Raw genomic sequence first — 23,397 nt, forward strand, 5'->3', positions numbered from 1 at the left:
GTCTATTGGATATACTCTATATTACTTTTATAAAAGTGAGAGTGAATAATTGAGTATCTTGACTGTGATTCCAACCATTTTTTCCATTTTCAGAATAATTTCCTCATACTATCACTTGCATCCTAATTCAAACTCTCTCTTACCCTTTGTCCACACATGTAAAAGTAGAGTGACAACTTACACATGCTCATTCGAAACACCAGCTTTCATCTATTCAGGTGCTAATTGCAGCTTCCAAAAGTAGTTTCAAGTCATAATAATTCAGTCCATTCCTGCATGCAGAGCACCTAGTCTTGGTTTGATAATTCATGATGACGTGAAATCTCCAACACAATGAGGTTATCAATTCGTGTGTGGAAATATATGTTATGAGTGACCGGATAACGGTTTAATAGTGGATGAAATGATAAGTCCAACAAATTTTCGCTAGGATATGTTTTAAGATGCTTTTGAAATCATGTTCATAAATAAATTTTAAGTCTAACTCAATTTTATAAAATCAGCTTATAAGGTGAGATTTACACTCACTTATAAGATGATCAATTTACACTCACTTATAAAGAATAAAATATCCTGATCTGTAGTTGATGTTGAATCTTCAACATGTTGTTTAGAAAGAGAGTTGTGCTTAGACTAGTATGAGCAAAGTGTTGTTGCGACTATGATAACAACCTTTCAGTTTCATCAAAGTTCATTAAATTAAAATTGGTTTCTTTACTCTTTGTTTCATATAATTCTTTTAGTGGTGTTTAGGTGGGGGCTATGCGATAAAATTGCCCCTATTAAGAACTATATGAACGTATCAGATAAACTCAAACTTTTCTACATTGCTTTTTACCTAAATTGTGCTATCATAGTAGGCCCATAAAAAAAACTTTTTAATAGCTTGTGCACTAAGAATGGTCATGGTTGCTGACAAAAAAGAAAGATGGTTTTGATGCTATGGACTATGAGAACTTCTACAGAATTAATCACAATATGATTGATGGGTTTATTTCACACACTTTTCATTCAAATTAAGGTGTGTTGAAAAGGTTCAATAATTCTATGTTAACATTAATAATCAATATTATTTTTTTATAATGTGTTTCTGATAATAAATTGATGGAAGACATTTATTTTTTAATTAATCAACACTTTTAAATTTAATTAATTTGAATTAATGAAATAAATGCTAAGATATATTTTGATAACAACCGTGGCTTAATTTTTTTAATTAATTTTTCTAAAATATCAAAATTTTATTACATATTTAATTGTGATGAATTTTATTTAAAAAGTATAATATTTACAATTTAGTTTCTATGTATTAGTGTTCTTACCTTCTAAAGTATACTATTTGGATAAATAAAAGGTATATTGTGCTAATTGAGGGAAAAAAAATACTATATCAGTGGTAATATGGGAAAAAAATCTTAATTTGGTTGAACAAGGTGGAAAGAATAATTTTTTTTTAAAAGTATTAAATGATGTATGAACACGTATATATTAATTATTAAATACAGATAAATTTGAAATGCATATAGAAACAGAAGAAAATAAAAGGCAAATATATAGATGTTATTATATAAAAAAAATATAAAAAAAGTATAAAAAAAGGTCAATTTGGTGTATTATGCAACCGTATATTATTCGAAACATAGTAAAAGGCCTGATAGAAAAAGATACAAGAGAATAAAAAATAGGTTTAATTATTTTTTTATAGAAATTTGTTTTTTTCAATTTGGTCCGTTATTAATAAAACTTTCGATCAAGTCTTTTAATTTATAAAAGCACAATAATATGATTGCTTACACTTTCTATTAAATTAACAGTAGAATTAATAAATAATAAATCAATATTAATCGTTTTAATTTATACAAAATATAATTTTTAACTAACGTAAAAGGACAACTTATAAAATTAACAATGTCAATTACAACTTATTAAAAAAAACAAATCATTTTTTTAAGTTAAAGGACTTTATTGAAGCTTGAAAAGTCACATTGTTATTTTTTAATTGAGAAATTGATTGACTCTTTCGTTAATAAATAGATTAAATTGAACAAAATAACAAAAAGTGAGACCAAAAGATTAATTAAGCATAAAAATAATAAGGTGAAAAATAAATGAAATAAACAGATTTATGAATTCAAATTATCTTTTATGATACATAAATATCTTAAGTTATTATTCTCATCAAGTAATAGTATCGAATCAATGGTGCATTTGTAATTATATCACATAATTTAATATCAATTAAAAGGAAGAAACCTATTTGAAATTAAACACTGATTATGAAATAAATAATTCAATGAGAAAATCAATAATTAGAATAAAGTAACAAATTAATTGAGATAAAATTGATATAAGAAAAGTTTTAGAATTATTTGGTTCTCTTTAAATCTCCACTAGATATCTATCTAATTGAATTTGTTACTATTTTTGTGATAATTATATTCAATTGGTTAATTAATTAAATTCTTTGATATTTTATTGATTTCTCTTAAGAGATTAAACTTATTCATCACGTGATTTAATTTCTAAGCTCCTTCTTTAAAGGTTCAACAATTATTTATTTTATTTTCATTCTCCCCTACAAATTTATGTTAAAGAAAAACAATTTCTTAATGTTTAAAAAAAAAATCAAAAGGAGAAACCAACATCTTACCTATATATAAAGGAATTCTCCTCTTAACTTCTCTTAATTTTTTTTCCTATTTTATCCTTATATTAATATTTAATTTTATTATTGTATTATGGTCATTGTGTCATTTCTTATTCCCCTCTTAACTGTTCTTAAATTTTTTCCCATTTTATTCTTATATTAATATTTAATTTTATTATTGTATTATGGTCATTGTGCCATTTCTTATTTTTTTTTACAATATTTGGTATACGTAGTAGGGCGGTTTTGAATTGAAAGAGAGGTAGAAAAGCGGTTTTGAATTGAAAGAGATGTGGAAGAACAATTATGAATTGAAAGAGAGGTGGAAGAACAGTTATGAATTGACAGAGTGGTGGAGGAGTGATTATGAATTGAAAGAGATAATTTATTTTGAAAATTAATTGCATAATGAGTGAGTGTATGTTGTATGAGAAAGAAATAAATTTAATAAAATATTTGAAATAAATGGAGCAACCGTAGGAATTGAAAGAGATAATTTATTTTGAAAATTAATTGCATAATTAGAATGAGTGTCTATTTTATGAGAGAAATAAATATTAGGAGATCTGAGTAGTGGCCAAACGTGAACAATTTGATTATTACTGAACGGTTACCACTTTTTTCAGTAGTTTTCACCGTCACCATTTACATCCACTCTTTTACGAATGAGTAGTTTTCACCAGTTACATCCACTCCCTTATAAGGAGTAGTTGAGCGGTTACCACTTTCTTCCACTTTCTTATAAGGAGTAGTTTTCACCCGTTGCATCCAAAAAAAAAATGCTCATAAATTTTGACACATTTTGAACCCTCTTCCTTCACACTCCATGTTCTTCTCCTACTCTCACCCATCTTAGTTTCTCTCCAATCACCACTGTACAACAACAACCACCATTGTTTCCTCCTTCTCGCACTTCCCAAAGCGTTCGAAGCAGATACGTGTCTCATTGTTATAGGATTTGAACATTTTTGTTTCTATTGCTTTCTTAATTTTTTTTTATATTTTTATATGAATCCTAAGCCCAACTTTGCGAGCAAAGTTTTTATGTCTACCGGTGCTTGATGCTTTGATCTATTAGATATTACATAAGTTGGAAGTTTGGTAATTTGTATTTAGTTTATTATTTTATTTTTTTTCAACTTCTTTGTCATGGAAGATGTGGATTTAATTGATATGGTGATAGATTCTACAACTTCCAACATACAACCATTTGCAGAGTATGTTTTGACATTGTTTGCTGGTCCATTTTTTTTAAACCTTAATTTTAATCTTGATAACCTTACAAAGTTCAAGATTACACCCAAGTTAAATCAAAATTTAATATTCAAAAACAATAAAATGAAAATATAAAAAAATTAACATAAAATCTTAATAAAACTGTTATCAATGATGCATTTAGATAATTTACATATCTTCTCGTATAATTTAATACTTATTAAAATTATATAAATATATAAATAGGAAAAATGAAAAATACAAATACATAGGCACGTGAGTGCCTCTATTCCCGCTAGTAATAATAAAGAAAGTCAAAATAGGAAGTCTCAATCTTTTAATAGAGAGTAACAAAATAGGAAAGAGATACATTAAACTTTAAAAATTTAAAGAACAAAAATATTATTTATCTTTTTACACATTCTTTTAGGACGAAATAAATAAGAAAAAAATGTTTATATCTGAATAAAAAAATTAATTAAATAATACTCAAAAAGGATTTTTTTTTATCTAAATTACCATTAAAATGTGTCGTTAGATAGTATGAATTTGTGAATTAAAGATCTCACAATTTAATTTTAATTTATGAATTTGTGCTCAATTTTATGATTTGTTTTTTCTTTTCTCAAAGTACTCTTAACTTCATTTCAATTAGTTGATGAAAAAGATTATGTACCAATAATAGAAAGCTAACATTTTCTTATTCTAAATTTGAGGTAGAAACGTAGGAATGATTTAAAACACAACGCATGAACTATATTGTAGCAGCACTGTTGGTAAACTATTTCCTTTGATTAATTCTGAAGCAATACTGAAGCTAATAGAACATCAGAGTTTGGTGCTGCCCAACTCTTCTGGCTCATGGTTATTAAAAAACATATTATCTACTTTCTCCATTTCATACTATTTTTAAATAAAAGTTTTTAGGTTAGGTATTACTATGTCACTTAAAATCTCGGTTGACACATCAAGTAACAACAATCATTTACCATCACATGAAAAAAATATTGTTAAATAAAAGAAAAAAAAATACAACATTTCATACTATTACTACTATATATAATAATAATCTTTAAGACATTCTTATTTCTGGTCATTGCTTCTTAAAAATAATTGATGATTAGATTTAAAAAATATTTGGATCCACTATTTTGGTGTTTGTGTGAATGAAAAGACGAATGACTTTATTTTTATTTATTTTTTATTATATGGAGAAATTGAAGATGATGTCCATTTAATATCCCAATAATATCTTGAATTATAAAATTTATTTATAATGTCTTGAATTATATTTATTTTTAGATTAAATTATACAAATAATTAAAAAGGGAAAAAGAGTACTAGTAATAAAGATAATTAAAAAAATATAAATTTAGGATAAATTTAATATTATTAATTAAATTAACTATTTTACTTAATTCCAATGAGCGGAAATTAAATCTTACTATAAGTAAGAATAGAGCAACCAAGCTTTTTAATATATTCTTTATGATTTTGATAGCCAAGGACTAATACCATAATTAAAGGATATATATTAGTTAATAAATTCAAAATTTAAAATTTTTAAAAAATTGACATAAAAATAAAATAAAATTCCAATAGGTGACATTTAATATTAAAAAAAAAAATCTAGTTTGATTTTTTTTTTCCTTACCACGGTTTCCTCCTGTGTTCACTGTACTAAAAAAATTAATTCTTCATTTACCAACTCATTTGGGCAGGGAAGAAAAAAAGTGATTGAGGAATTAACAATAAAAGAGGAAAAATCTACTCAGTTAAAGATAAGAAAAATGGTCAACATCCACCTTTTTCTTAAAACAATCACTTGAAAAGTTTATTATATTGAGATGATAATAATAAACATAAATAAAATTTTAAAATGAAATAATAATATAAATGGTTGGATAATATATAGAAGGGGTGAAAGTATTTTATTCATAAAAATAAGGCATAAATTAAGAACATCTTATATTATTATTATTATTATTATTATTATTATTATTATTATTATTATTATTATTATTATTATTATTATTATTATTATTACAGATGAGCATATGCATAGTTCAGATGTAGATTCCAACGAAAAGCATGAATGAATCTATAATCCTCTTGTTAAGTGATAGTAACTTGTTTTGTTTCCACACACACATATTAAAAAGATTAACAACAAAACATGTGAAATTGATCCATTTTTAACATCCAAATTGAACCTAAACAATAAACAAAAAAATAAATTGAAGCTTATAAAAACTCGTTTCAGCTTCCACGTTTATTACTGTCCAAATAAAACATGTAAAACATTGAACTGTTTCATACGATGAATCATTCCAACCACAACATCTAAAGCAACAATGTTATTACTGTCATGGAATTAGGGTGGCGAAGGTTCGGAGTGGCAAAGGAATGTGCTGAAGTTGCAATCGGGCGAAATGGAGTGAAGCAACAACCTCGCCGTGTGCTCCTGCTTAACGGCGGCGTCTTCCTTCTCCACCAAAACGGCGTCCACAATCTGGTGGTAGTCGCCGCCGCCCGCGGCGACGAAGGCGACGAGCGCGGCCTGGACGGGGCCGAGGCTGGGATTGAAGGCGGCGGATTCCAAGTAAGAGCCTTTGTAAAGATTGCCTTGGCGGTCGAGGAGGGCGACGCCGGAGGGGGAGGCAGTGTAGGGTGCATGGGATTTGTTGGCGGCGTCGAGAGCCGCATTCTTGAGCTTGTGATTGTGGAGGTGGCCGTTGGAGAGGGCGGCGTCGTTGGCGGCGTGGCTTGGGAGAAGGGTTAAGGCGTTGTGGTGGGGTTCCAAGAGAAGGGGAGTGCGGAGGGAGAGGAGGTCGTGGGGACCGAATTGGTGTGGGAGGAAGTCAGAGAGAGGGGTGAATTGCGGCGTGGCGTGGGAGGTAACCAGGATGTTCACGTCGGAGGCGGCGCGAAGTTCCTGGAGGAATTGGCGGCAGTGGCCGCAGGGGGCGGCGGAGACGGCGAAGGAGGCGAGGTTGGCCTCCGCATTCAGGGAGAGATTGCAGAGGAGGAACTGCTCGGCGTGGACCGAGTGGTGGAGGGGGAGGCCCGGAAACTCGAGGTTGACGCCCACGAAGATGCGGCCGGATGGGCCCAGGCCCACAGCGGCCACCGGGAAGTTTGAGATGGGGGGCCGGGCGAGGGACTGGGCTGCGGGGACGAGCCTGGGGAGGAGCTCCGGTAGTGTGATGGCGGCGGAGTCGGCGAGGGCGAGGGCTTCCGATGGGTCGATGAGGAACTTGGGTGAATGATCCATTGGATTTGGGAATTGCAGCAGTGTTATGTTATTTATAGAGAGTGTGAGAGTGGATTGGATCTGGCTTCTACTCATTCCTCAACCATCATCATATTTATTTATTTATAGACATATCTACCCATCACTCTTTTGGATCGAATATATGTATCTTTTCTAAAATCATTTTTAATCAATACATAAAAACATATCTATACACATAAATTTTTATTATTAATTTATATAATTTATAATTATATAATATTATATTTATTTTTATGTTTGTGTCCGTATTACCTAGTCCATGCCTCATTCCCAACAGGGTTAAAATCGGTATTAACTCGTATTACTTTAGTCTCACCACTCACCGCTGACCATAGTAATCATACATGCACAAATACTTCTTTTTTAAATATCTTATCAATATTTTTTATTGTCATTTAATTGTTACCATTGTTTACATACCAAAATTGTTTTTTTCCATTAAAAGTAACTTTTTCAGATTTGGATTCAACTTTTTTTTTTTTCAAATTAAAAAAATCTTATGGAAATTAACTTATTCTCCAATGCTTTGGTTTCTTCTTCGTAGTACCAAATTATATTAATACCAAAATTAAAAAATATTTTATTAGCATCGTATTATCTCCAAAAATAAAATTATCAAAATTCTTCGTTGTACGTGAAAGTTGATTTGTAGGTTTCGTGAATTCAGATTTTAAACTACGAGATTGAGTAATTCGCCCTCGGATCCATTTGTGTGGTGTTTTTTTTCTTCGCTTTTAATATTTTTTTGTTTATCTTTTATAGAGATTAAATTTTTAGTCACTATAATAGTGTTTTGATTTTTTTTCATTTTTCTTGAATATTTTTTGTATTTATAGTTAATTTCCTGAATTAATTTTAATGATATTAAGATAATGTTATCACACAAATAAAATTATCAACTAAACAGTGATATTATCAAAGTGTCATGTTAATACATGATAAAATTATTGAAAACTAAAATATAGCAAGTGACATATTTATCATGGTTAAAATAAAAGATATAAAATTTTAAAAATCAGAATTTTTGTTTTATTTCAAAAGATTGATATGTGGTTATTTTGGAAAGTTATACATTAGAAAAATAGTTTATTATTATTTATTTTCTCTAATATATGAGACTTATTTTTCTTGTATAAGTAAGACATTATAAGTTATATGTGTCCCCAACTATAAGAAGCTCTAAAATTTTTATAGTCAAATAAATGTTATTTGTACAAATTTTAGATCTTCTATTTTTTAAGGAAAAAAAGTTGGTTTTATTTTCACATATAAGAAATTGTAAATTCAATTTATCTCATATTTCTTTTGTTTAATTTGGCCTATTTTATATTTTTAGGGTTGGTTTCTTTGTCTAGTTTCACATTTCTACTTTTAACAGATTAACATCGATAAAAAATGATAACTTTTTAAGTAGAAGAAAAGTTAAATTTAGTTGAATACTCTAAATTTTGAATAATAATAATTTATCTCGTTGAATAAGATAATAAAAATGTTAATAAACTGTATTGAGCGTTAAAAATAATTGTTTTAATAATTCTCCAATTTTAGTATTCTTTTCTATTTGCAGAAGGCTTAGTTAAATTTTTAGTCACTATAATGCATGGCGTGTTGAATTTTGTTTGTATAAGTTGACAACGACAACATTATTATTTATTTATATAAACTTAAATAAAAAAATCATTTTTTTTAATCTCAAAAGGTGCATATCTAATTGTTTTGAGAAGTTATAAATATTAAAAGAGTTATATTAACCTTTTCACAATGTCTTACTAGTTTTTTCTCCATAAAGTCACAATAAATTAAAGTAAGGTAACAAGTTAAAGATTGTATATAATAAACATTTTTTACATATATTATGAATTTTAAACCTTTTACTTTTTCTTTAAGAGAAAATCCTTTTTTTTTCACACAATAAATTTTATTATTCAATTTAGGGCATATTTTTTTCTCTAATTATAGGATTTTAATTAAGATTGGTCCATCAATCTAATTTAATACTTCTATTTCTGACCATTAAAATTTGAGAGATTGATAATTTTTTAAATAGAATCTAAAATTTCAATAATAATAAATATCATTTATTTTTTTGAATAAAATAATTATTACTAAATTATGTTAATATTTAAAATAATTAATTTTAAAGAATTAAATGAAATAGTAAAACTAACACAAATATAGTTAACAATATATTCAATAATCATCAATTAAATTTTAGTGTAATACTATAATATTCTTTTTATAAACATATCATTATTTATGTTTACTCTTTCTTAATGACATTTTTTAGAGTGTTTATTAATATATTATTGTTGTTGTAGGGCTAGTGGAGTCGGAGCTTTCCGCTGAAATTTTATATACATGTATAATAATATATAATATATTAATATTAAAAATAATTTATATTTTAAAATTAAATTGTGATATTTTTATAATGAATTTAAATGTATATTTAATATACTTTTCTAAACTTTCTGCCTTTAGAAAATTTATAAAGTTTGATAATAAATATTTTTGTATGATAAAATTGGCCATTTCAAAAAGTTATTTCCGGTTTCATCCTGATTATAAAGATTTTTTTCTTAGTTTTATTTTTGAAAAATATATTACTATTATTTATTTAGTTCACTAATAATTAGTTACTATTTATGAATATACTAGTTTTAAATTTAATTCTTAGTTACTAGTATATTTTGTGACGTCAGTACTACTAAATTGACAAATGTTATCCTAATTTTGTGATAACATTATGTTTTTTTTTATGTTTGTAATACACTAATTAATAAACATTTAATTAATATACTTAACCAAAAATATTAAAAATTTACATTTTAAATTTATTGAAATATATAAACTATATATAAAAGTTGTACACATATCAACGTGCATATATCAAAATATATATATATATAGTCTATTTAAATGTAAATAACTAGATAATTAAATTTTTAATTTATATATTTAAATATAACTTAAAATTTTTATCCTATCTTTTTAAAATTATTTTATTAAACAAGAAAAACCGCATATTACAACATTATTTAATTTTTGACGCAATGTTTTTCTCTTTACAATATATAAGAACTCTGATGTATTAATTTAAGTAAAAATATTATAGTAAGTGGTGATATGTCACTGCTAAGGCTAAGTCATAAACAGATGCATTTAACTTGTACGAAAGTGGGAGTCAAAATTCAATTTATTAGGTAAAGGAATCTTAGAGCAAGTATTCAAGTGCATGAACGATTCAAATAATATATTATCGTAATAAAGTTATTTTCATCTGATTTTTACTATTTTAAAACTTTGGCTTTCTAATACAATGTAACTTTTTAGTACATAATTTTATTTTTATAAAATTTTTAAAACTTGATGGTTCAAGTAACAATAATTATTTATTATTATATAAAAATATTTAAAAATAAAAATTAGAAAATATAAAAGAAATAAATCAAAATTCATATATTAAAAAAATTAAAAGTGATCTAGGTTGGTTTGTTGATTTTTTTTTTTATAAAAAATAACTTTTGAAAGTTTTTATGTGTTTGCTTCAGTTTTTAAAAATAGTTATGAGTTGAAAATAATATAAACTTGGTTAAAGCAGGACTCACAATATATGTTTTTAATAAACTTTGTTTAATACTACAATATATTTTAAAAAGTGTATTATTAATATGTTAGTATTTATTTAAAATTTTGTTACGACTCTTTTAAAGATCATTTTATCAATAGTACAACTTTTTCTAGATTTTTTTTTTCTTATTTGGGATATATGATGTACTTGATATTGATAACTATTTTTTTATCACTACGTACATTTAATAGTAGTGGATTTGAGCCCACAGCCCAGTAATAACTCTTCAGTATGTCAATTAAATAGTGATATTCGTGGTTTCACATTATTGGGTTCATACTAAAAAATGTACAAGTAGCAAAACTCGTGTTTGAGACTTTGACCTAAATTTGGTTTTCACATGAGCAGTTGAAGTTTAATAAATATATAAAAAAGTTGGTACAAGGAAAACTAAATTTAATATTTTTAAGTAAATTTTGAATTCAAATCTTCTTTTAAAAAAACATAATTAAAAAAAAAATTGTTAAGGATAGTTAGACAAAAAATAATAAATTGGTGTGTATTTATAGAAGTCAAGCTTACACTTATAAGTCCCTATTCTAGTTTAGTAGGCTACGTTTAAAACTTCTACTTTGGGGATTTATAATATATTTTACATCAAATTATTTTTTCGATTTTTTTTATATTAATGGTGAAAACTTTTGCCATTATATTATTTTTTACAGTTTGTCACCTATTACCTAATTGGAAGAGGTGAAACTTTAATTAAACGATACAGCATTAATTGAGTGATCCTTTGTTGTTACTCTTATTATTTTTAGTATTCATTGTTATGATGATGAAGTTTGCTTTGGGCTGAAGTCAAAGTTTTAATAATGCAATGAAACTTGCTTTACCTTAACCCTAAAATGTATTTCCAAATTACACAATTAAGCATTTCAAAAAGTGACCATGCTATTATCAAGGTTTTGAATAGCAGCATTAAGTACCAAAGTTCATTTAAAACAAAAAAATGTACAATGACAATTCAATATATATTTCATCTGATCATACACTCAGAGAAAGTATGATTAGAATATTCTATTCTCTGTTTTCCTTGAGCAACGAATACACGTATTACTTCCAATATGTACACTAAAGACAAAGACTTACACGAAGTTACATGGACAAGAAAGAAAGATAAACAAAAAAACGAAAACTTACGTTAAGAACTTGCAAGTGTTGAGAGAAAATAGGATCAAACCCAACCCTGCTTGTAACGGTTGAAGAGGTCTTCTGTTTGTGCATTCTTGAAGGCACTACAAGCGATGACATAAACCCATATGAGGACCACCACCGCCACTATGAGAATGATGTTAGCTTTTCTCCATTCTTTTCTGAGGTTACCCAAAAGACCAGCCTTGCACGCATTACAGTCATAGCATAGTTGATTTTGATCATTGTTCCACAAGTAGCAATCTGGATCAGCTGTAGCATTCACTGGGTTTGTCCAAAGTATGGGGTTTACAAAGTTGTAACCACACACTGTAGGAGGTTTGCAGCATCCTGACTGTAAAATCAATCAAACCAATTCATTACAATTTTAATTGTACAATTTCTGTTCTGTATGGATATAAATGGTTACAGTACAGTAGAGTATCTTCTCAACATGAATTTGCAGACTGAGCAATATGAGAGTGTCACATTAATATTTATGCTAAATATTAAAAGTTAAGTTAATAAATAGAGCTAAAATTACACATCTGAAGGTGCAAAATGAAAATAAATAGAAGTAGATGAAGAGGGGTGACCAGCTACCAAACCATACCACTGAGCAGCAGGCAACAATAATATAACTTTATCTTCTTCTGCTATACCGACAAAACAATGATCTTGACTTTTCTTGGATGATTAATTTAGTATGGCCGAATTTGCATTATTTCTCTGCATGTGAATCAATAAGTGACAATTTCAGCTGGATTGACCTTTTCCGGGATCAATTATACCGGAAAGGCCCCACACAGCACTAATGTGTTGTCATTCACGCTGGTAATAAGGGATGTCTCTAATGTCTTCTAAAGGTACATTCTCAAGTTATGCTGATTTTCTGACACCCAAAGTTACGTAAAATGTGTTGTGAATAAGTGAGTATTACAAAATGCTAAGAGATTTATATGAAACTCAGTGTTCTGCTGGTGTTGACATCAAATTTTAAACTAAAATTTAATCCACACCCTACTGGTGGGTCAAGCCAGGAATAAGAAGGAAAATCCATATGATACATGACGTTTATCACTAAACAAAACTGTAATAATTAGTCTGACAATTTAAAAAACTTATAGCATGTTAAGACCATAGCTCCAGCAGAGTGTGAATACAATCCATGCTAAATAAGAATCTGCACTGGTCCCATCTAAAAAGATGGTTACTATCATCACATGGATACAGTGTTAGTTCCAACCTCTCTCGAGGAATCCTTTAATCCTATTAGAACAGTATACACGGAAGATTAAGAATAGCTTATAGATCCAATCCACCCCCCTAAAAAGAAGAAAAACAGTTATCAAATTCAGCCATTTGAATGTGTGGTTGAAGACAGAGCGTGGTGTCATGTGATGTGGGTCCAGCAACAACAATTGAGGAATAAAAAAATACTTTAAGAAGCAACATTTCTACGAAAGTTAAATCTTGCTTCTTCCCACGAAATCACTTCTTAAAATGGTTACTTTTCAGTGTTTTAAGGCCAGAGAGAGTTCACATGGGCAAATGACTCTCTTAATCTAAAACACAAATAGTAAACTCACAATTACGAGTAATTAAGTTAGTTTAGTTGTCGTGATTAAATTAACCATAATTAAGTTAATTTAGTTGTCAATGGTGATTAAAGTCCGATTGAGTCCTCTTTTGTACCCAGAGCATGCCCATGACAACTGAAACTGAAGTCCATAAAAAAAGTACTTTTTCTGACTCACCTAAACATTGTACTCGGAAACTAACCGTGCCAAAAATCATTTTTCTCTCGACAAACCTGCACATTATACTCGGATTGTGCTGTTCGTCAGAGTAAATTTGCAGGTCCCACTCATCTCGGTGAAAGAAAGAAACAATCAGAAACCACTACAATTGAAGACCGTGAAGACCGGAAGCAGAAGAGGAGTCACTCTAGGTTAGGAAAAAAAATTCTTGAGAAGATTTTTGGGTTAAAAGTAATAATCCACGTACTAACTCAATTCTAAGCAAAACCTAGTTGATACTATATTCAGAAAGTGAATAATAAGATGAAAATGAGTATTATGGAGGTGCACATAAAAGCATTTGGAAGGAACCTGCAAGGGGGAGATGTGAGAAGCGAAGAATTGATCGGCGGTGATGTAATTGAGGGTGAGCTTAGAGCAGACATTGGAAGCAGCCAAACAGGGCTTTATCTTGTGCCAGCTGCCGGAGCCGGTGACGCGGTTCCTGAACCAGGAAGAGAAGCCGTGGAGGTTGTACTCCTTGTAGGCTCTTCCGGGGACGTCGTAGGATCCGTCGGGTCGGGTGACGAGGAAGGCGAAGACGAGAAGGATGAGGAGGAGGGCGATGAGGAGAGCCATGGAGAAGAGGTAAAGGGCGAGGAGGCCCTGTTTGTTCCAGTAGGCACCGACAAAGCCCGCGAGGGAGACGAGGAGGATGAGGAGGCCCATTATGAGAATGGGCCAGCGGAAGTTGGCGACGCACTGGTTATCGGGCTTTGAGGCCAACCAAATGCCGGAGGCTATGATGGGAATTGAGGAGATCATGGCCACAAAGTTTAGCACTGCGGTGATGTTGTTGCTCACACCCATCCCAATCTCACTTCTTCTCTTCTGCTTTACTCCTCTCCAAGAAGGAACTCACTTTGAGGGAGACTTTTTACTCACTTATCTGCTTTTTTTTCTTCAGCCTCATATCTAGCCCAGGACACGGAAATGGACACGCCTATAATTTTTAAAATACAATATATGTAACAAAAATTTATATATTATATAATTTAATAAAATTTTATGTATACGAATGTTTCAGTTTTGTTTTAATAGAAAGATATTTTTCATGATTAAGTATAAAAAAATTTGTTCTTTATTTTATAATTGTTAGGTCATGGACCTGGCATGATGTTTGATTATTTATTAGTTGTTTTTCGATCTAGTGTATCTAACATTACGAGGAAATATAAGTTAAAGGTTCTTAATCAATTAGACTTAATAATCATTGATGACTCAATTAAGACAAAATAATGATTAAAGATAGATAGGTTTCATGACTAAAGGTGGATATGTTACAATTCAGTTTATATATACATACTCTCAACTCTTATTTTATATTGTACTCATTATATTTTATGTTCTTACTGATTTAAGTGTGAAATTGTCATCACAAAAAGAACCCCGTTCCTCAGAAGATAGAATCACTAAAACTTGAAGGGAATAATATTGTTTGAATTGATACAATCTGATTATCTTTTTATAATGTAATATTGGTATGAATTTTACATCTTTTTGTCATCTAATATTTTATTGTAATTGAGAGTAGTGCAAATATCATATTCTTTCCATAAATATACCATTTTAATTGAAAAAGATAATAATTAAGTCAAACAAATTTAATTAAAGAATAATATTCCTTTTTAAAATGAGGAGTAGTTTTCTTAATTCATGTCACAATTTTTTTTAATTAATAGTAAAGAATAATATAAATGAAAGTATTAGAAGTTTGTGTCACAAGTATTTTTTATTTAATCAGCAGTAAAAAATAATATAAATGAAAAATATTAAAGGTACTGTAATTCATTTATAAAACGTCTACTTCTTAACCAAAATTTACATATATACAATATCCTATAATAAAAAAAACAAATTAACAACATAATCGAAGGGTTATTTCCTGTTAATTGTTTATAATGTTTTTTTATTCACTATTATACTTTGTAGAAACATTTTTAGAACTATGGTTTTTATCTTCTAAATTTTTATTGTTATCCCTTTTTTGTGTTTGTTAAATTTTCCTTTTATACATTTTAGCACAAGGAAGATTTCATTATATATTTATTATCCTGTTTTCCACTCACAAAATAATTTTAAAAAAATAACTATCAATAACTTTTTTTAATTAATGACCTCATATATAATATCATTGAAATATTTAAATAGTTAACCAACAGTTTCTAATATCTTTAAATTATATAATTTAAAACAAATTATAATCCATTTATAATCAGATTTATGACTCACAATGATTAAGTGAGAATTTAGTCTATTTTAATCCAAAATTAATAATTTTTTAATTTTTTTAACCTAACTTGATTCAAACTCATAATAAGTCAAATTAATTTACAAATTATCACCTTTTTTTTACACCTTTAATTCTGTGTGCTTAAATACTAATATCTAGGTTTTTTTTTTCTATAGTTGTTTTTAATCTTGAAATTATCATTTTAAAAATGGCACATCTAGTCATGATTGTTCACCTTACTTGTGAGGACTCCTAATAAAATATATGCTAAGTTCGTATCATGTTTAATTATGCTTCTAATATTCTCAAATCTCAATTTACTTATTTGATTCTTCATTTTCTTCAAGAATTTTTTTAACAAAATATTCTTTAACAGTATACATTTTATCATTGATTAATAAACTAAATTTATTAAAAATCACAAAATTTATATGCATATGATTTCTAATTAATTTAAGAGTTTTATTTATGAATTTTTCGTTTGAAATCAGTTTTATCTAACCAATATTAACCATTGGAGCAGCATGCAAGCATAATTAGCTTGCTTAGACTAATAATACATGCACCTGTTCATACAAAAAAAATAAAAAATGTTTGATATATTTTTTTATACTTTCATTTAATAATCATGAATATTATTATTTTATTTATATTTATTAAATATAATATTTTATTATTGAAATGAGTGGTAAAGTGGAAGGAAGAGAAAAAGTGATGTGAAATGTTATTTGTTTTTAAAAAAAAAAAGTTGAGTAAAAAAATGGAAAGAAGGAAAGACAAAAACTTAAAAGCTTAGGTTGCATAAAAAAACTCATATTTTCTTATACAATTACCAATATTATTATTTTAATATTTTTTATATCATTTAATTTTAAATTTATTTTTTATTATAAATATATATTTCTAAATTCATTATATTAAAAGTTATACAATAATAAAGATTATCAAAAGTATTATTTTTCTCAAAAAATTAAAATGATCAAAGTATGTTAACCTTTTTTTATATATATGGAATCAAAGATCACGTTTACAGATATTATAGCGGCCATAGCCATACACCAAACAGGAAAGAAAAGAGATAATATTTGTATGCCAAATGTAAATACGAGTTGTAGCTTCAGCTATTGCAAAGGGTTAAATACTGGTAGGGTCTTGTTGAGTTTCAAGTTTCAAGCCAGAACATTGTTATTATCATGCCCATTGGTCATGTTCTTCATGGATTCAAATCGAGGACCCTTTTCACCAAACTTGGTGCTGCTATAGAGCTTCAAATAGTCCCCATAAAGGAAGTTGCTTGGGTACAAGAGCTTAGGAGCTGGTGAAATAATGGCTTCTGGAATGGGGTTATAAAAGGTGGCAATGGAGATTCTGCTTCCATTCTTGTGAGGCATAACCCTATGCCTTACACTTTTATATGAACCATTGCTCAACACTTCCACTTGATCACCTGTGTTCACAAAAATGGCATTGTTCTTGGAGGGTGGAATCTTCACCCATTTCCCATCTTTGAAGAACTCTAAACCTGGCACTTGGTCATCTTGGAGCAGTAGAATGATGCCACCAGCATCTGTGTGCTCTCTCAGTCCTCTCACAAGTTCTGGACGTGGACACTCAGGGTACTTGGCCACTTTTGTTCCCACAGCAGGACCATCACTTCCAGAAAATGCTTTCTTCATGTAATCCTTCTCCAAACCAAGATTTTCGCTCATTAGCTCTGATAGCTTCTCTCCAAGCCTCAGGAGTTGTTCAACGTACTCATCCATTGCGAGGCTGCATTAATTCAGTACACGCACATATCAATTTCTGAGAAGTACACTTCAATCATTTGTCTGGAAAATCTCCCGAGACTATCAACTCGTACATGATCCATGATCCAATCCGATAGCAGGTGACCCAACAAACTCATATTAAAATAGACTTTAAATGTGATATCATGTTAGAAATTGGACCTTAAACATATCACAACCTTATAAAACCAGGTTAGAATGGGAGATTTGCACAATCCTAATTTATAATCGATTTGAGATCTCCAACCTAACCTTTAGTTATTACATAGTTTAGAACTAATATGTTATCCTGATATTTTTTTAAGTGATATGATATGTTATTCGAACTTCATTATGAGACTGGGATGGTTTTAAACTAAATAATAAGTTGTTGGTGGAAAGAGTTAAAGAATGTGTTACCAAAGTTCCTGAGAGATGTTAGGAATTTGATTGATGCTAGAGGTGGGGCGATGCCAAATGAAGAAGGAACTTTCCCAATCTATATCAGAGGCATTCTCCTGTTTCTCCAACCTCTTTGCAGTCTCAGACTGGTAGAAGCTTTCCTTCAGATTTTCCTCGTAGTATCTATTGATCAACTGCTTCACCTTCTCCATCAATCGTGTTTCAATTTCATGGTTCTCAACCTGCATATATATATCCAATGTGTTAAAAGAATGGTGAAGAAGAAAAACAAAGAGACTAACATCATTTTCATTTTCTATACCATAAAGAAGCCTTGCTCACAAGCTTTGTGCAGTAGGGCCATTGTGTCACCCCTCTTGTCCCCATTGAGCTCACTAAAATCTATCGTAGGGATCTCCATCTTTGTACCAGATACTCAATGTTTCTTTGTTGAAGGAATGTTACAGAGATGGGGTATTTATAGGGCAAACAAATATGTAAATATATTTTAAATATTCTAAGGGAAAGGCTATGAGGTGATCATCTTTTACTCTTCTATGTCAATGGTCAAAAGATTTTCCCTTGTAAACGAAGTTTGGGTTCTTTTCTTCTCAAACGAAAACTTCCCCTTAAGTTAAGTCCACTTTATTGTTCTACACACAAATATCTTAGCTAACGTTTACTTTCCACTAGAATCTACAACTCAAGTGGATAAAGAGTAATGAATATTAAACCAAACACTTGCTAAGCAGTGGGCGGTTTTGGCTGAATGATGATATTACTGATTACGATGAATCACACACTCTCAAGTGTTTATTTTATTGAGACCTTTCATTCTAGGTGATTTGACTATGCATCATGCATGACATAATAACTGCAGGATCAGATTATTTATTCCAAGACAATTTTGGTTTTTTCTAACTTAAAGACAAAACATGTTCATTTAAAAGAGTTTTAGGTGCAACTCATGGAGGGCGCACATAGAAAATGAAGTTATAATACAGGAATTAAGAACCAGGTTTCAAAAGTTTGATGCTCAATCTCCACAGGAACTGCGAGTATAATTAGTCTGACAACTGACATATATTAAGAATCTTGGCTGCTTGTTTGGGTAAATTTTGCCGCCTTTGGATCCTATTTGTACATTTTTATATATATAAACTATATAAATTGTTTGGGTAAATTTTGCCGCCTTTGGATCCTATTTGTACATTTTTATATATATAACTATATAAATTATCGAGGATCCAACAAAAATTAGCTAGATAATTATTAATAATATAAAAAAAGTTTTAAAACTTTTGAGAGCAAATAAACAATTTGTTTTTTCACGATATGATATAAATGGGTAGGTAAATAGTAAATTTAATTTTATTAACATATATCACTATAACAAAATCATTAAATACAAATTAATTTTAAAAATTAAAATAATTATTTATTATTTAATTAAATTAAAAATTATTTTATAAAATAAAAAAATATTGGTATTTAAAATAATTTTTATTATTAATAAAAATTTATAAAATAAATTATAAATTAGTATCTAGTTGTCGGTTATAAGGTGTTTTGTAAGTACTTACTAATTTATATTTTATAATTTTTTTATTAATAATAGAAATAATTTTAAATATCAATAATTTTTTAGTTATTAAATTAATATTTAATTTAGTTAATACAATAATTAATTATTTTTTATTTTTAAACTTATTTACTATTTAATAATTTTTTTTAATGTATAAAAAATATATATTATAAAAATTAATTTAAAAATTAAAAATTAAGTTAGAATTTAAAATAGTTAATAGTTAAAAGTTTGATATTTAAGGTTAGATATCAATTTAGAAACTAATTTATAAATTTTTAATAATAATTAAATTATTTTAAATACTATTTAATAATTATTTAGTTTACAAAATAATATTTAACTTAATTAATATGACAATAAATTATTTTATATTTTTATAATTAATTTTTATTTAATAATTTTCTTAAAAATTTCATAATTTTATTTTATAGATAATTATTCTCAAATAATAAATAAAAAACGTTAAAAAATAAATAATAAAACTTTGGAATATATTTTTGCCGAAGCATAAAGATCATAATTACGAATATTTATATTCTTTTTTCAAATATCATTTTTGTAAATACAGAAAATATTTTCTGTATTAAATGTCTTCCTAAATCATACAATTAAAATGTCCTTTCATTTGGATACACATGTATCTGCAACCATGGTATTAGTTTTTTGAATAAAACCTTGAAATACGGCATCATAATTTAAAAGTCAATAGCAAGTTAACGACACTGAGGATAAAAATAATGAATCTATTTTCAGTAGCTTCAAACTGTATACGTTGAACATCCATGTCTATGAACTTGTTCATTGTTTAGTGTATTCGTAAGTAATGTCTTCCTTTATTAATAGTCAAACTATGAATAGAAGAACTTGTCATATAAGATAAAAAAAAAACACTTATCTTACAAAATCAATCTTATTTCTAATTTTTGTTACTTTGTCCGTTATTAAAAATGTATATAGGAAATTAATTCACAATTTCTTAAAAAATTGAAATAATGATTTTTTAACTATTTTTTTCCTACAGGATAAATAGAATATATAGTTAATTGTTTAAGGTTTAAATGAGATTAAATGTGAATATTTTTTGGAATGATTTTGTGATAAATCAATAAGAGATTAACTAAGTATTGTTCTATTGGAAATACATTATTTTTTTTGTGATTTTTCAACTTAAAATACATTCTTAGTGGCCATTCTTCTTGCAAAATGCATAACATACATTTACTTGACATAATTTAAACTTGTAATAAATAAAATTTAAAAATATATAGATTATATTATACTTAAATTTCATAAAAAATATAACTCATATAAAGTTATATTTTATATTTATAATAAATCACATCTATTCTTTTATTATTATAATTTTAAAAATAATGAAGGCTAAATTTCTAATTTATATTTAATTATGTGTAATATAATTTTAACTATTTAATTATTTATAAAATTTACTATATCTTTAAACATTCTTTTTCTTTATACTATTTTGTCTTCTTTTGAAACTATTATTTTTTGTTTTAAACAAATATCTGATGTTAGTAAAGTGGTTTCAAATAAATCAATCATATATAGTCAGATTTTGTTTTAGTTTTCCCCTTCACTTTAATTTATTTTTAGCTTTTCTTTTTTGCTTTCATTTGTGAGGACTACATGGTTTGACATGCTTGGCTATTTGAAAATGTTTTTTGTCATTTAGTTTTATTTTAATCAGTTACTTAATTGGTTGATGAAGTGGTGTAGTTTAGATTTTTGATGATGTTAAGGGTTTTTAAACTATTTTCTCGAATTTTGGATTGTTGTTAATTGAGAAGTAAAAAACTTTTAAGGTAAGAGGAGTTAAACCATATTTAACCCTTCATTATAATAAAATCATGAAATAGAAACCAATTTTAGATAAAAAATAATTAATTGTTATAGTGACTAAATTAGAGATTAAAAAAAAGTTTGTTTATAAATTAATTTCTATTATTGTTAAATAGTTTTAAAATTGGTATCTAATTTTTAGCTACCAAGGTTTTAACTATCAATTATTTAAATTTTAAATTTGGTAGCAAAAAACTTGGTAGCTAATTAGATACCAATTTAGAAATCATTTAACAATAATATAACCTAATTTAAAAATCAATTTTTTTTAGTTTGTAAAATGGTCTCTAATTTAGTCACTATAGCAATTAATTATTTTTTATTTATAAAATTAATTTTTATTTTATGATTTTATTGTAGTAATGATTTAATTTTGAATTAAATTAAACTAGTTGAAAATTATTACTTCATTTGGAACTGAATTATAGTTTTGTATTGTATTAATTTTTGGGTTAAACTGAGACTTGATAGACTATATTTTGAATTAGTAATGAAATTGTTGGTTTGGTTAATTATATAGAAAAGTTACATTGCATGTTAGAATTGATATTAAATATTTGTTTAAATTTTAGGAAAAAGCTAAGTAATTTGGTAGATTTTTATTTTCTGTGTTTTTTTTCAAGGTAATATAATTATATGTTAATTGAGTTGATTTTTCTCATATAATAACAATTTGTTCGAGTGAATTTCAATTGGTAACTAATCATTCTTACACTAAGTCATTTTGTTCAAACATTTTTTTCTTGAGAAAAAAACTATAATAATACAATTAAATTGATTTTTGTTTAAATAAAATAAGGTTGATCGAGTAAAAATATTTTTCCTATATTGAAAATATTTGTCACTTAAGTGTCTCACTTTAGGGATATATTTGTAATTATTATAGGTGACAAATTGATGATGCATATATGCATATATGTAATTAATAAACAAAAAGTAAATATGAATGTCATGCATTTGATGATATGAATAAGGATATGAATAATAACTGGAATGGTATTATTATGATAAAAATGTATGTATGAATCACAAAATAAAATGAATATTATGCTTTGTGAGTAATAATTAAAATGATATTATTATGATGAGTAGTAATTGTGAATATAGTACTGAGTTGTTTATGTGGTGTAATTATGAAGTTAAGGGTTTGAATGTTGTGAGTAATAACCATTACTATGATGATGAATTATAAGTAGTAACTATGATGTAATATTAATTAAGTTGTTGGTATGTGGTATAAGTATTAAGTTAAATGTTTGGATAAATATATCTCATAAATTTGATAAATAAATGGATTATGTGGTAAGAAAAATATTTTTGTTGACATTAAATTAGAGGTAAATAATCCACTATACTAAAAAATAAAAATAATTACTTTATCATATTTATCATATGAGATTATTACATGAAATCTATATTAGAGGACGATAGATTTAAAATAAATAATATATTATAACAAATATTAGTATTTAAGTTCAAAATTATTACTAATCTTCGATAATTAGACCATAATTATGTTCTTATGTATGAATGATGTATATTTTTTTTTATTAAACTTAATAGTTAACCCACTCTTAACATATTTGTAACATTACGACGTTGTAATGATGCGAGTAGCTAATTTTATAGGTTTTAAAATTGGAATAAGTCTATAGATAAGTAAAAATGTTTTATAATTATGTGATATATATATATATATTATTCAAGATTAAAATATATATTACATGTTAAATTTATATGGATTTTGCATATTTTAATAACTTTTAAAATTACAATTATGGTAGGTCATATATACAAATTATTTTTAAGTATTGATAATTTACTTTA

General features: G+C 27.3%; 3 protein-coding genes across 3 annotated transcripts; all 3 read right to left on the bottom strand.

Annotated features, from left to right (window-relative positions):
- Nucleotides 1-6,099: 6,099 nt before the first annotated feature.
- LOC137812785 (cytidine deaminase 1-like) lies at nt 6,100-7,252 on the bottom strand. Its single transcript, XM_068614984.1, has one exon. The coding sequence runs from the start codon at nt 7,209-7,211 to the stop codon at nt 6,237-6,239; it is 975 nt and encodes a 324-aa protein (XP_068471085.1). The 5' UTR covers nt 7,212-7,252; the 3' UTR covers nt 6,100-6,236.
- Nucleotides 7,253-11,741: 4,489 nt separating this feature from the next.
- On the bottom strand, nt 11,742-14,657 carry LOC137812786 (tetraspanin-2). The gene is made up of 2 exons (XM_068614985.1): nt 14,034-14,657; nt 11,742-12,277 (listed from the first exon to the last, which is right to left on the bottom strand). Exons 1-2 carry the CDS (start codon nt 14,529-14,531, stop codon nt 11,966-11,968), a joined length of 810 nt encoding a protein of 269 aa, XP_068471086.1. The 5' UTR covers nt 14,532-14,657; the 3' UTR covers nt 11,742-11,965.
- A 2,267-nt stretch (nt 14,658-16,924) lies between these two features.
- LOC137812787 (1-aminocyclopropane-1-carboxylate oxidase 1) lies at nt 16,925-18,602 on the bottom strand. The gene is made up of 3 exons (XM_068614986.1): nt 18,445-18,602; nt 18,141-18,364; nt 16,925-17,724 (listed from the first exon to the last, which is right to left on the bottom strand). Exons 1-3 carry the CDS (start codon nt 18,541-18,543, stop codon nt 17,124-17,126), a joined length of 924 nt encoding a protein of 307 aa, XP_068471087.1. The 5' UTR covers nt 18,544-18,602; the 3' UTR covers nt 16,925-17,123.
- Between the last annotated feature and the right edge of the window lie 4,795 nt (nt 18,603-23,397).

This window comes from Phaseolus vulgaris, chromosome 2, assembly GCF_000499845.2.
Source record: "Phaseolus vulgaris cultivar G19833 chromosome 2, P. vulgaris v2.0, whole genome shotgun sequence".
NCBI lineage: Eukaryota > Viridiplantae > Streptophyta > Magnoliopsida > Fabales > Fabaceae > Phaseolus > Phaseolus vulgaris.

Coding starts and splice junctions, on each gene's coding strand:
- LOC137812785 (XM_068614984.1), bottom strand. CDS start 7,211: ATGAGTAGAAGCCAGATCCAATCCACTCTCACACTCTCTATAAATAAC.
- LOC137812786 (XM_068614985.1), bottom strand. CDS start 14,531: ATGGGTGTGAGCAACAACATCACCGCAGTGCTAAACTTTGTGGCCATG. Junction 12,278..14,033: donor CTCACATCTCCCCCTTGCAG/GTTCCTTCCAAA, acceptor TTGATTTTACAG/TCAGGATGCTGCAAACCTCC.
- LOC137812787 (XM_068614986.1), bottom strand. CDS start 18,543: ATGGAGATCCCTACGATAGATTTTAGTGAGCTCAATGGGGACAAGAGG. Junction 18,365..18,444: donor GTGAGCAAGGCTTCTTTATG/GTATAGAAAATG, acceptor ATATATATGCAG/GTTGAGAACCATGAAATTGA. Junction 17,725..18,140: donor AACATCTCTCAGGAACTTTG/GTAACACATTCT, acceptor GAATTAATGCAG/CCTCGCAATGGATGAGTACG.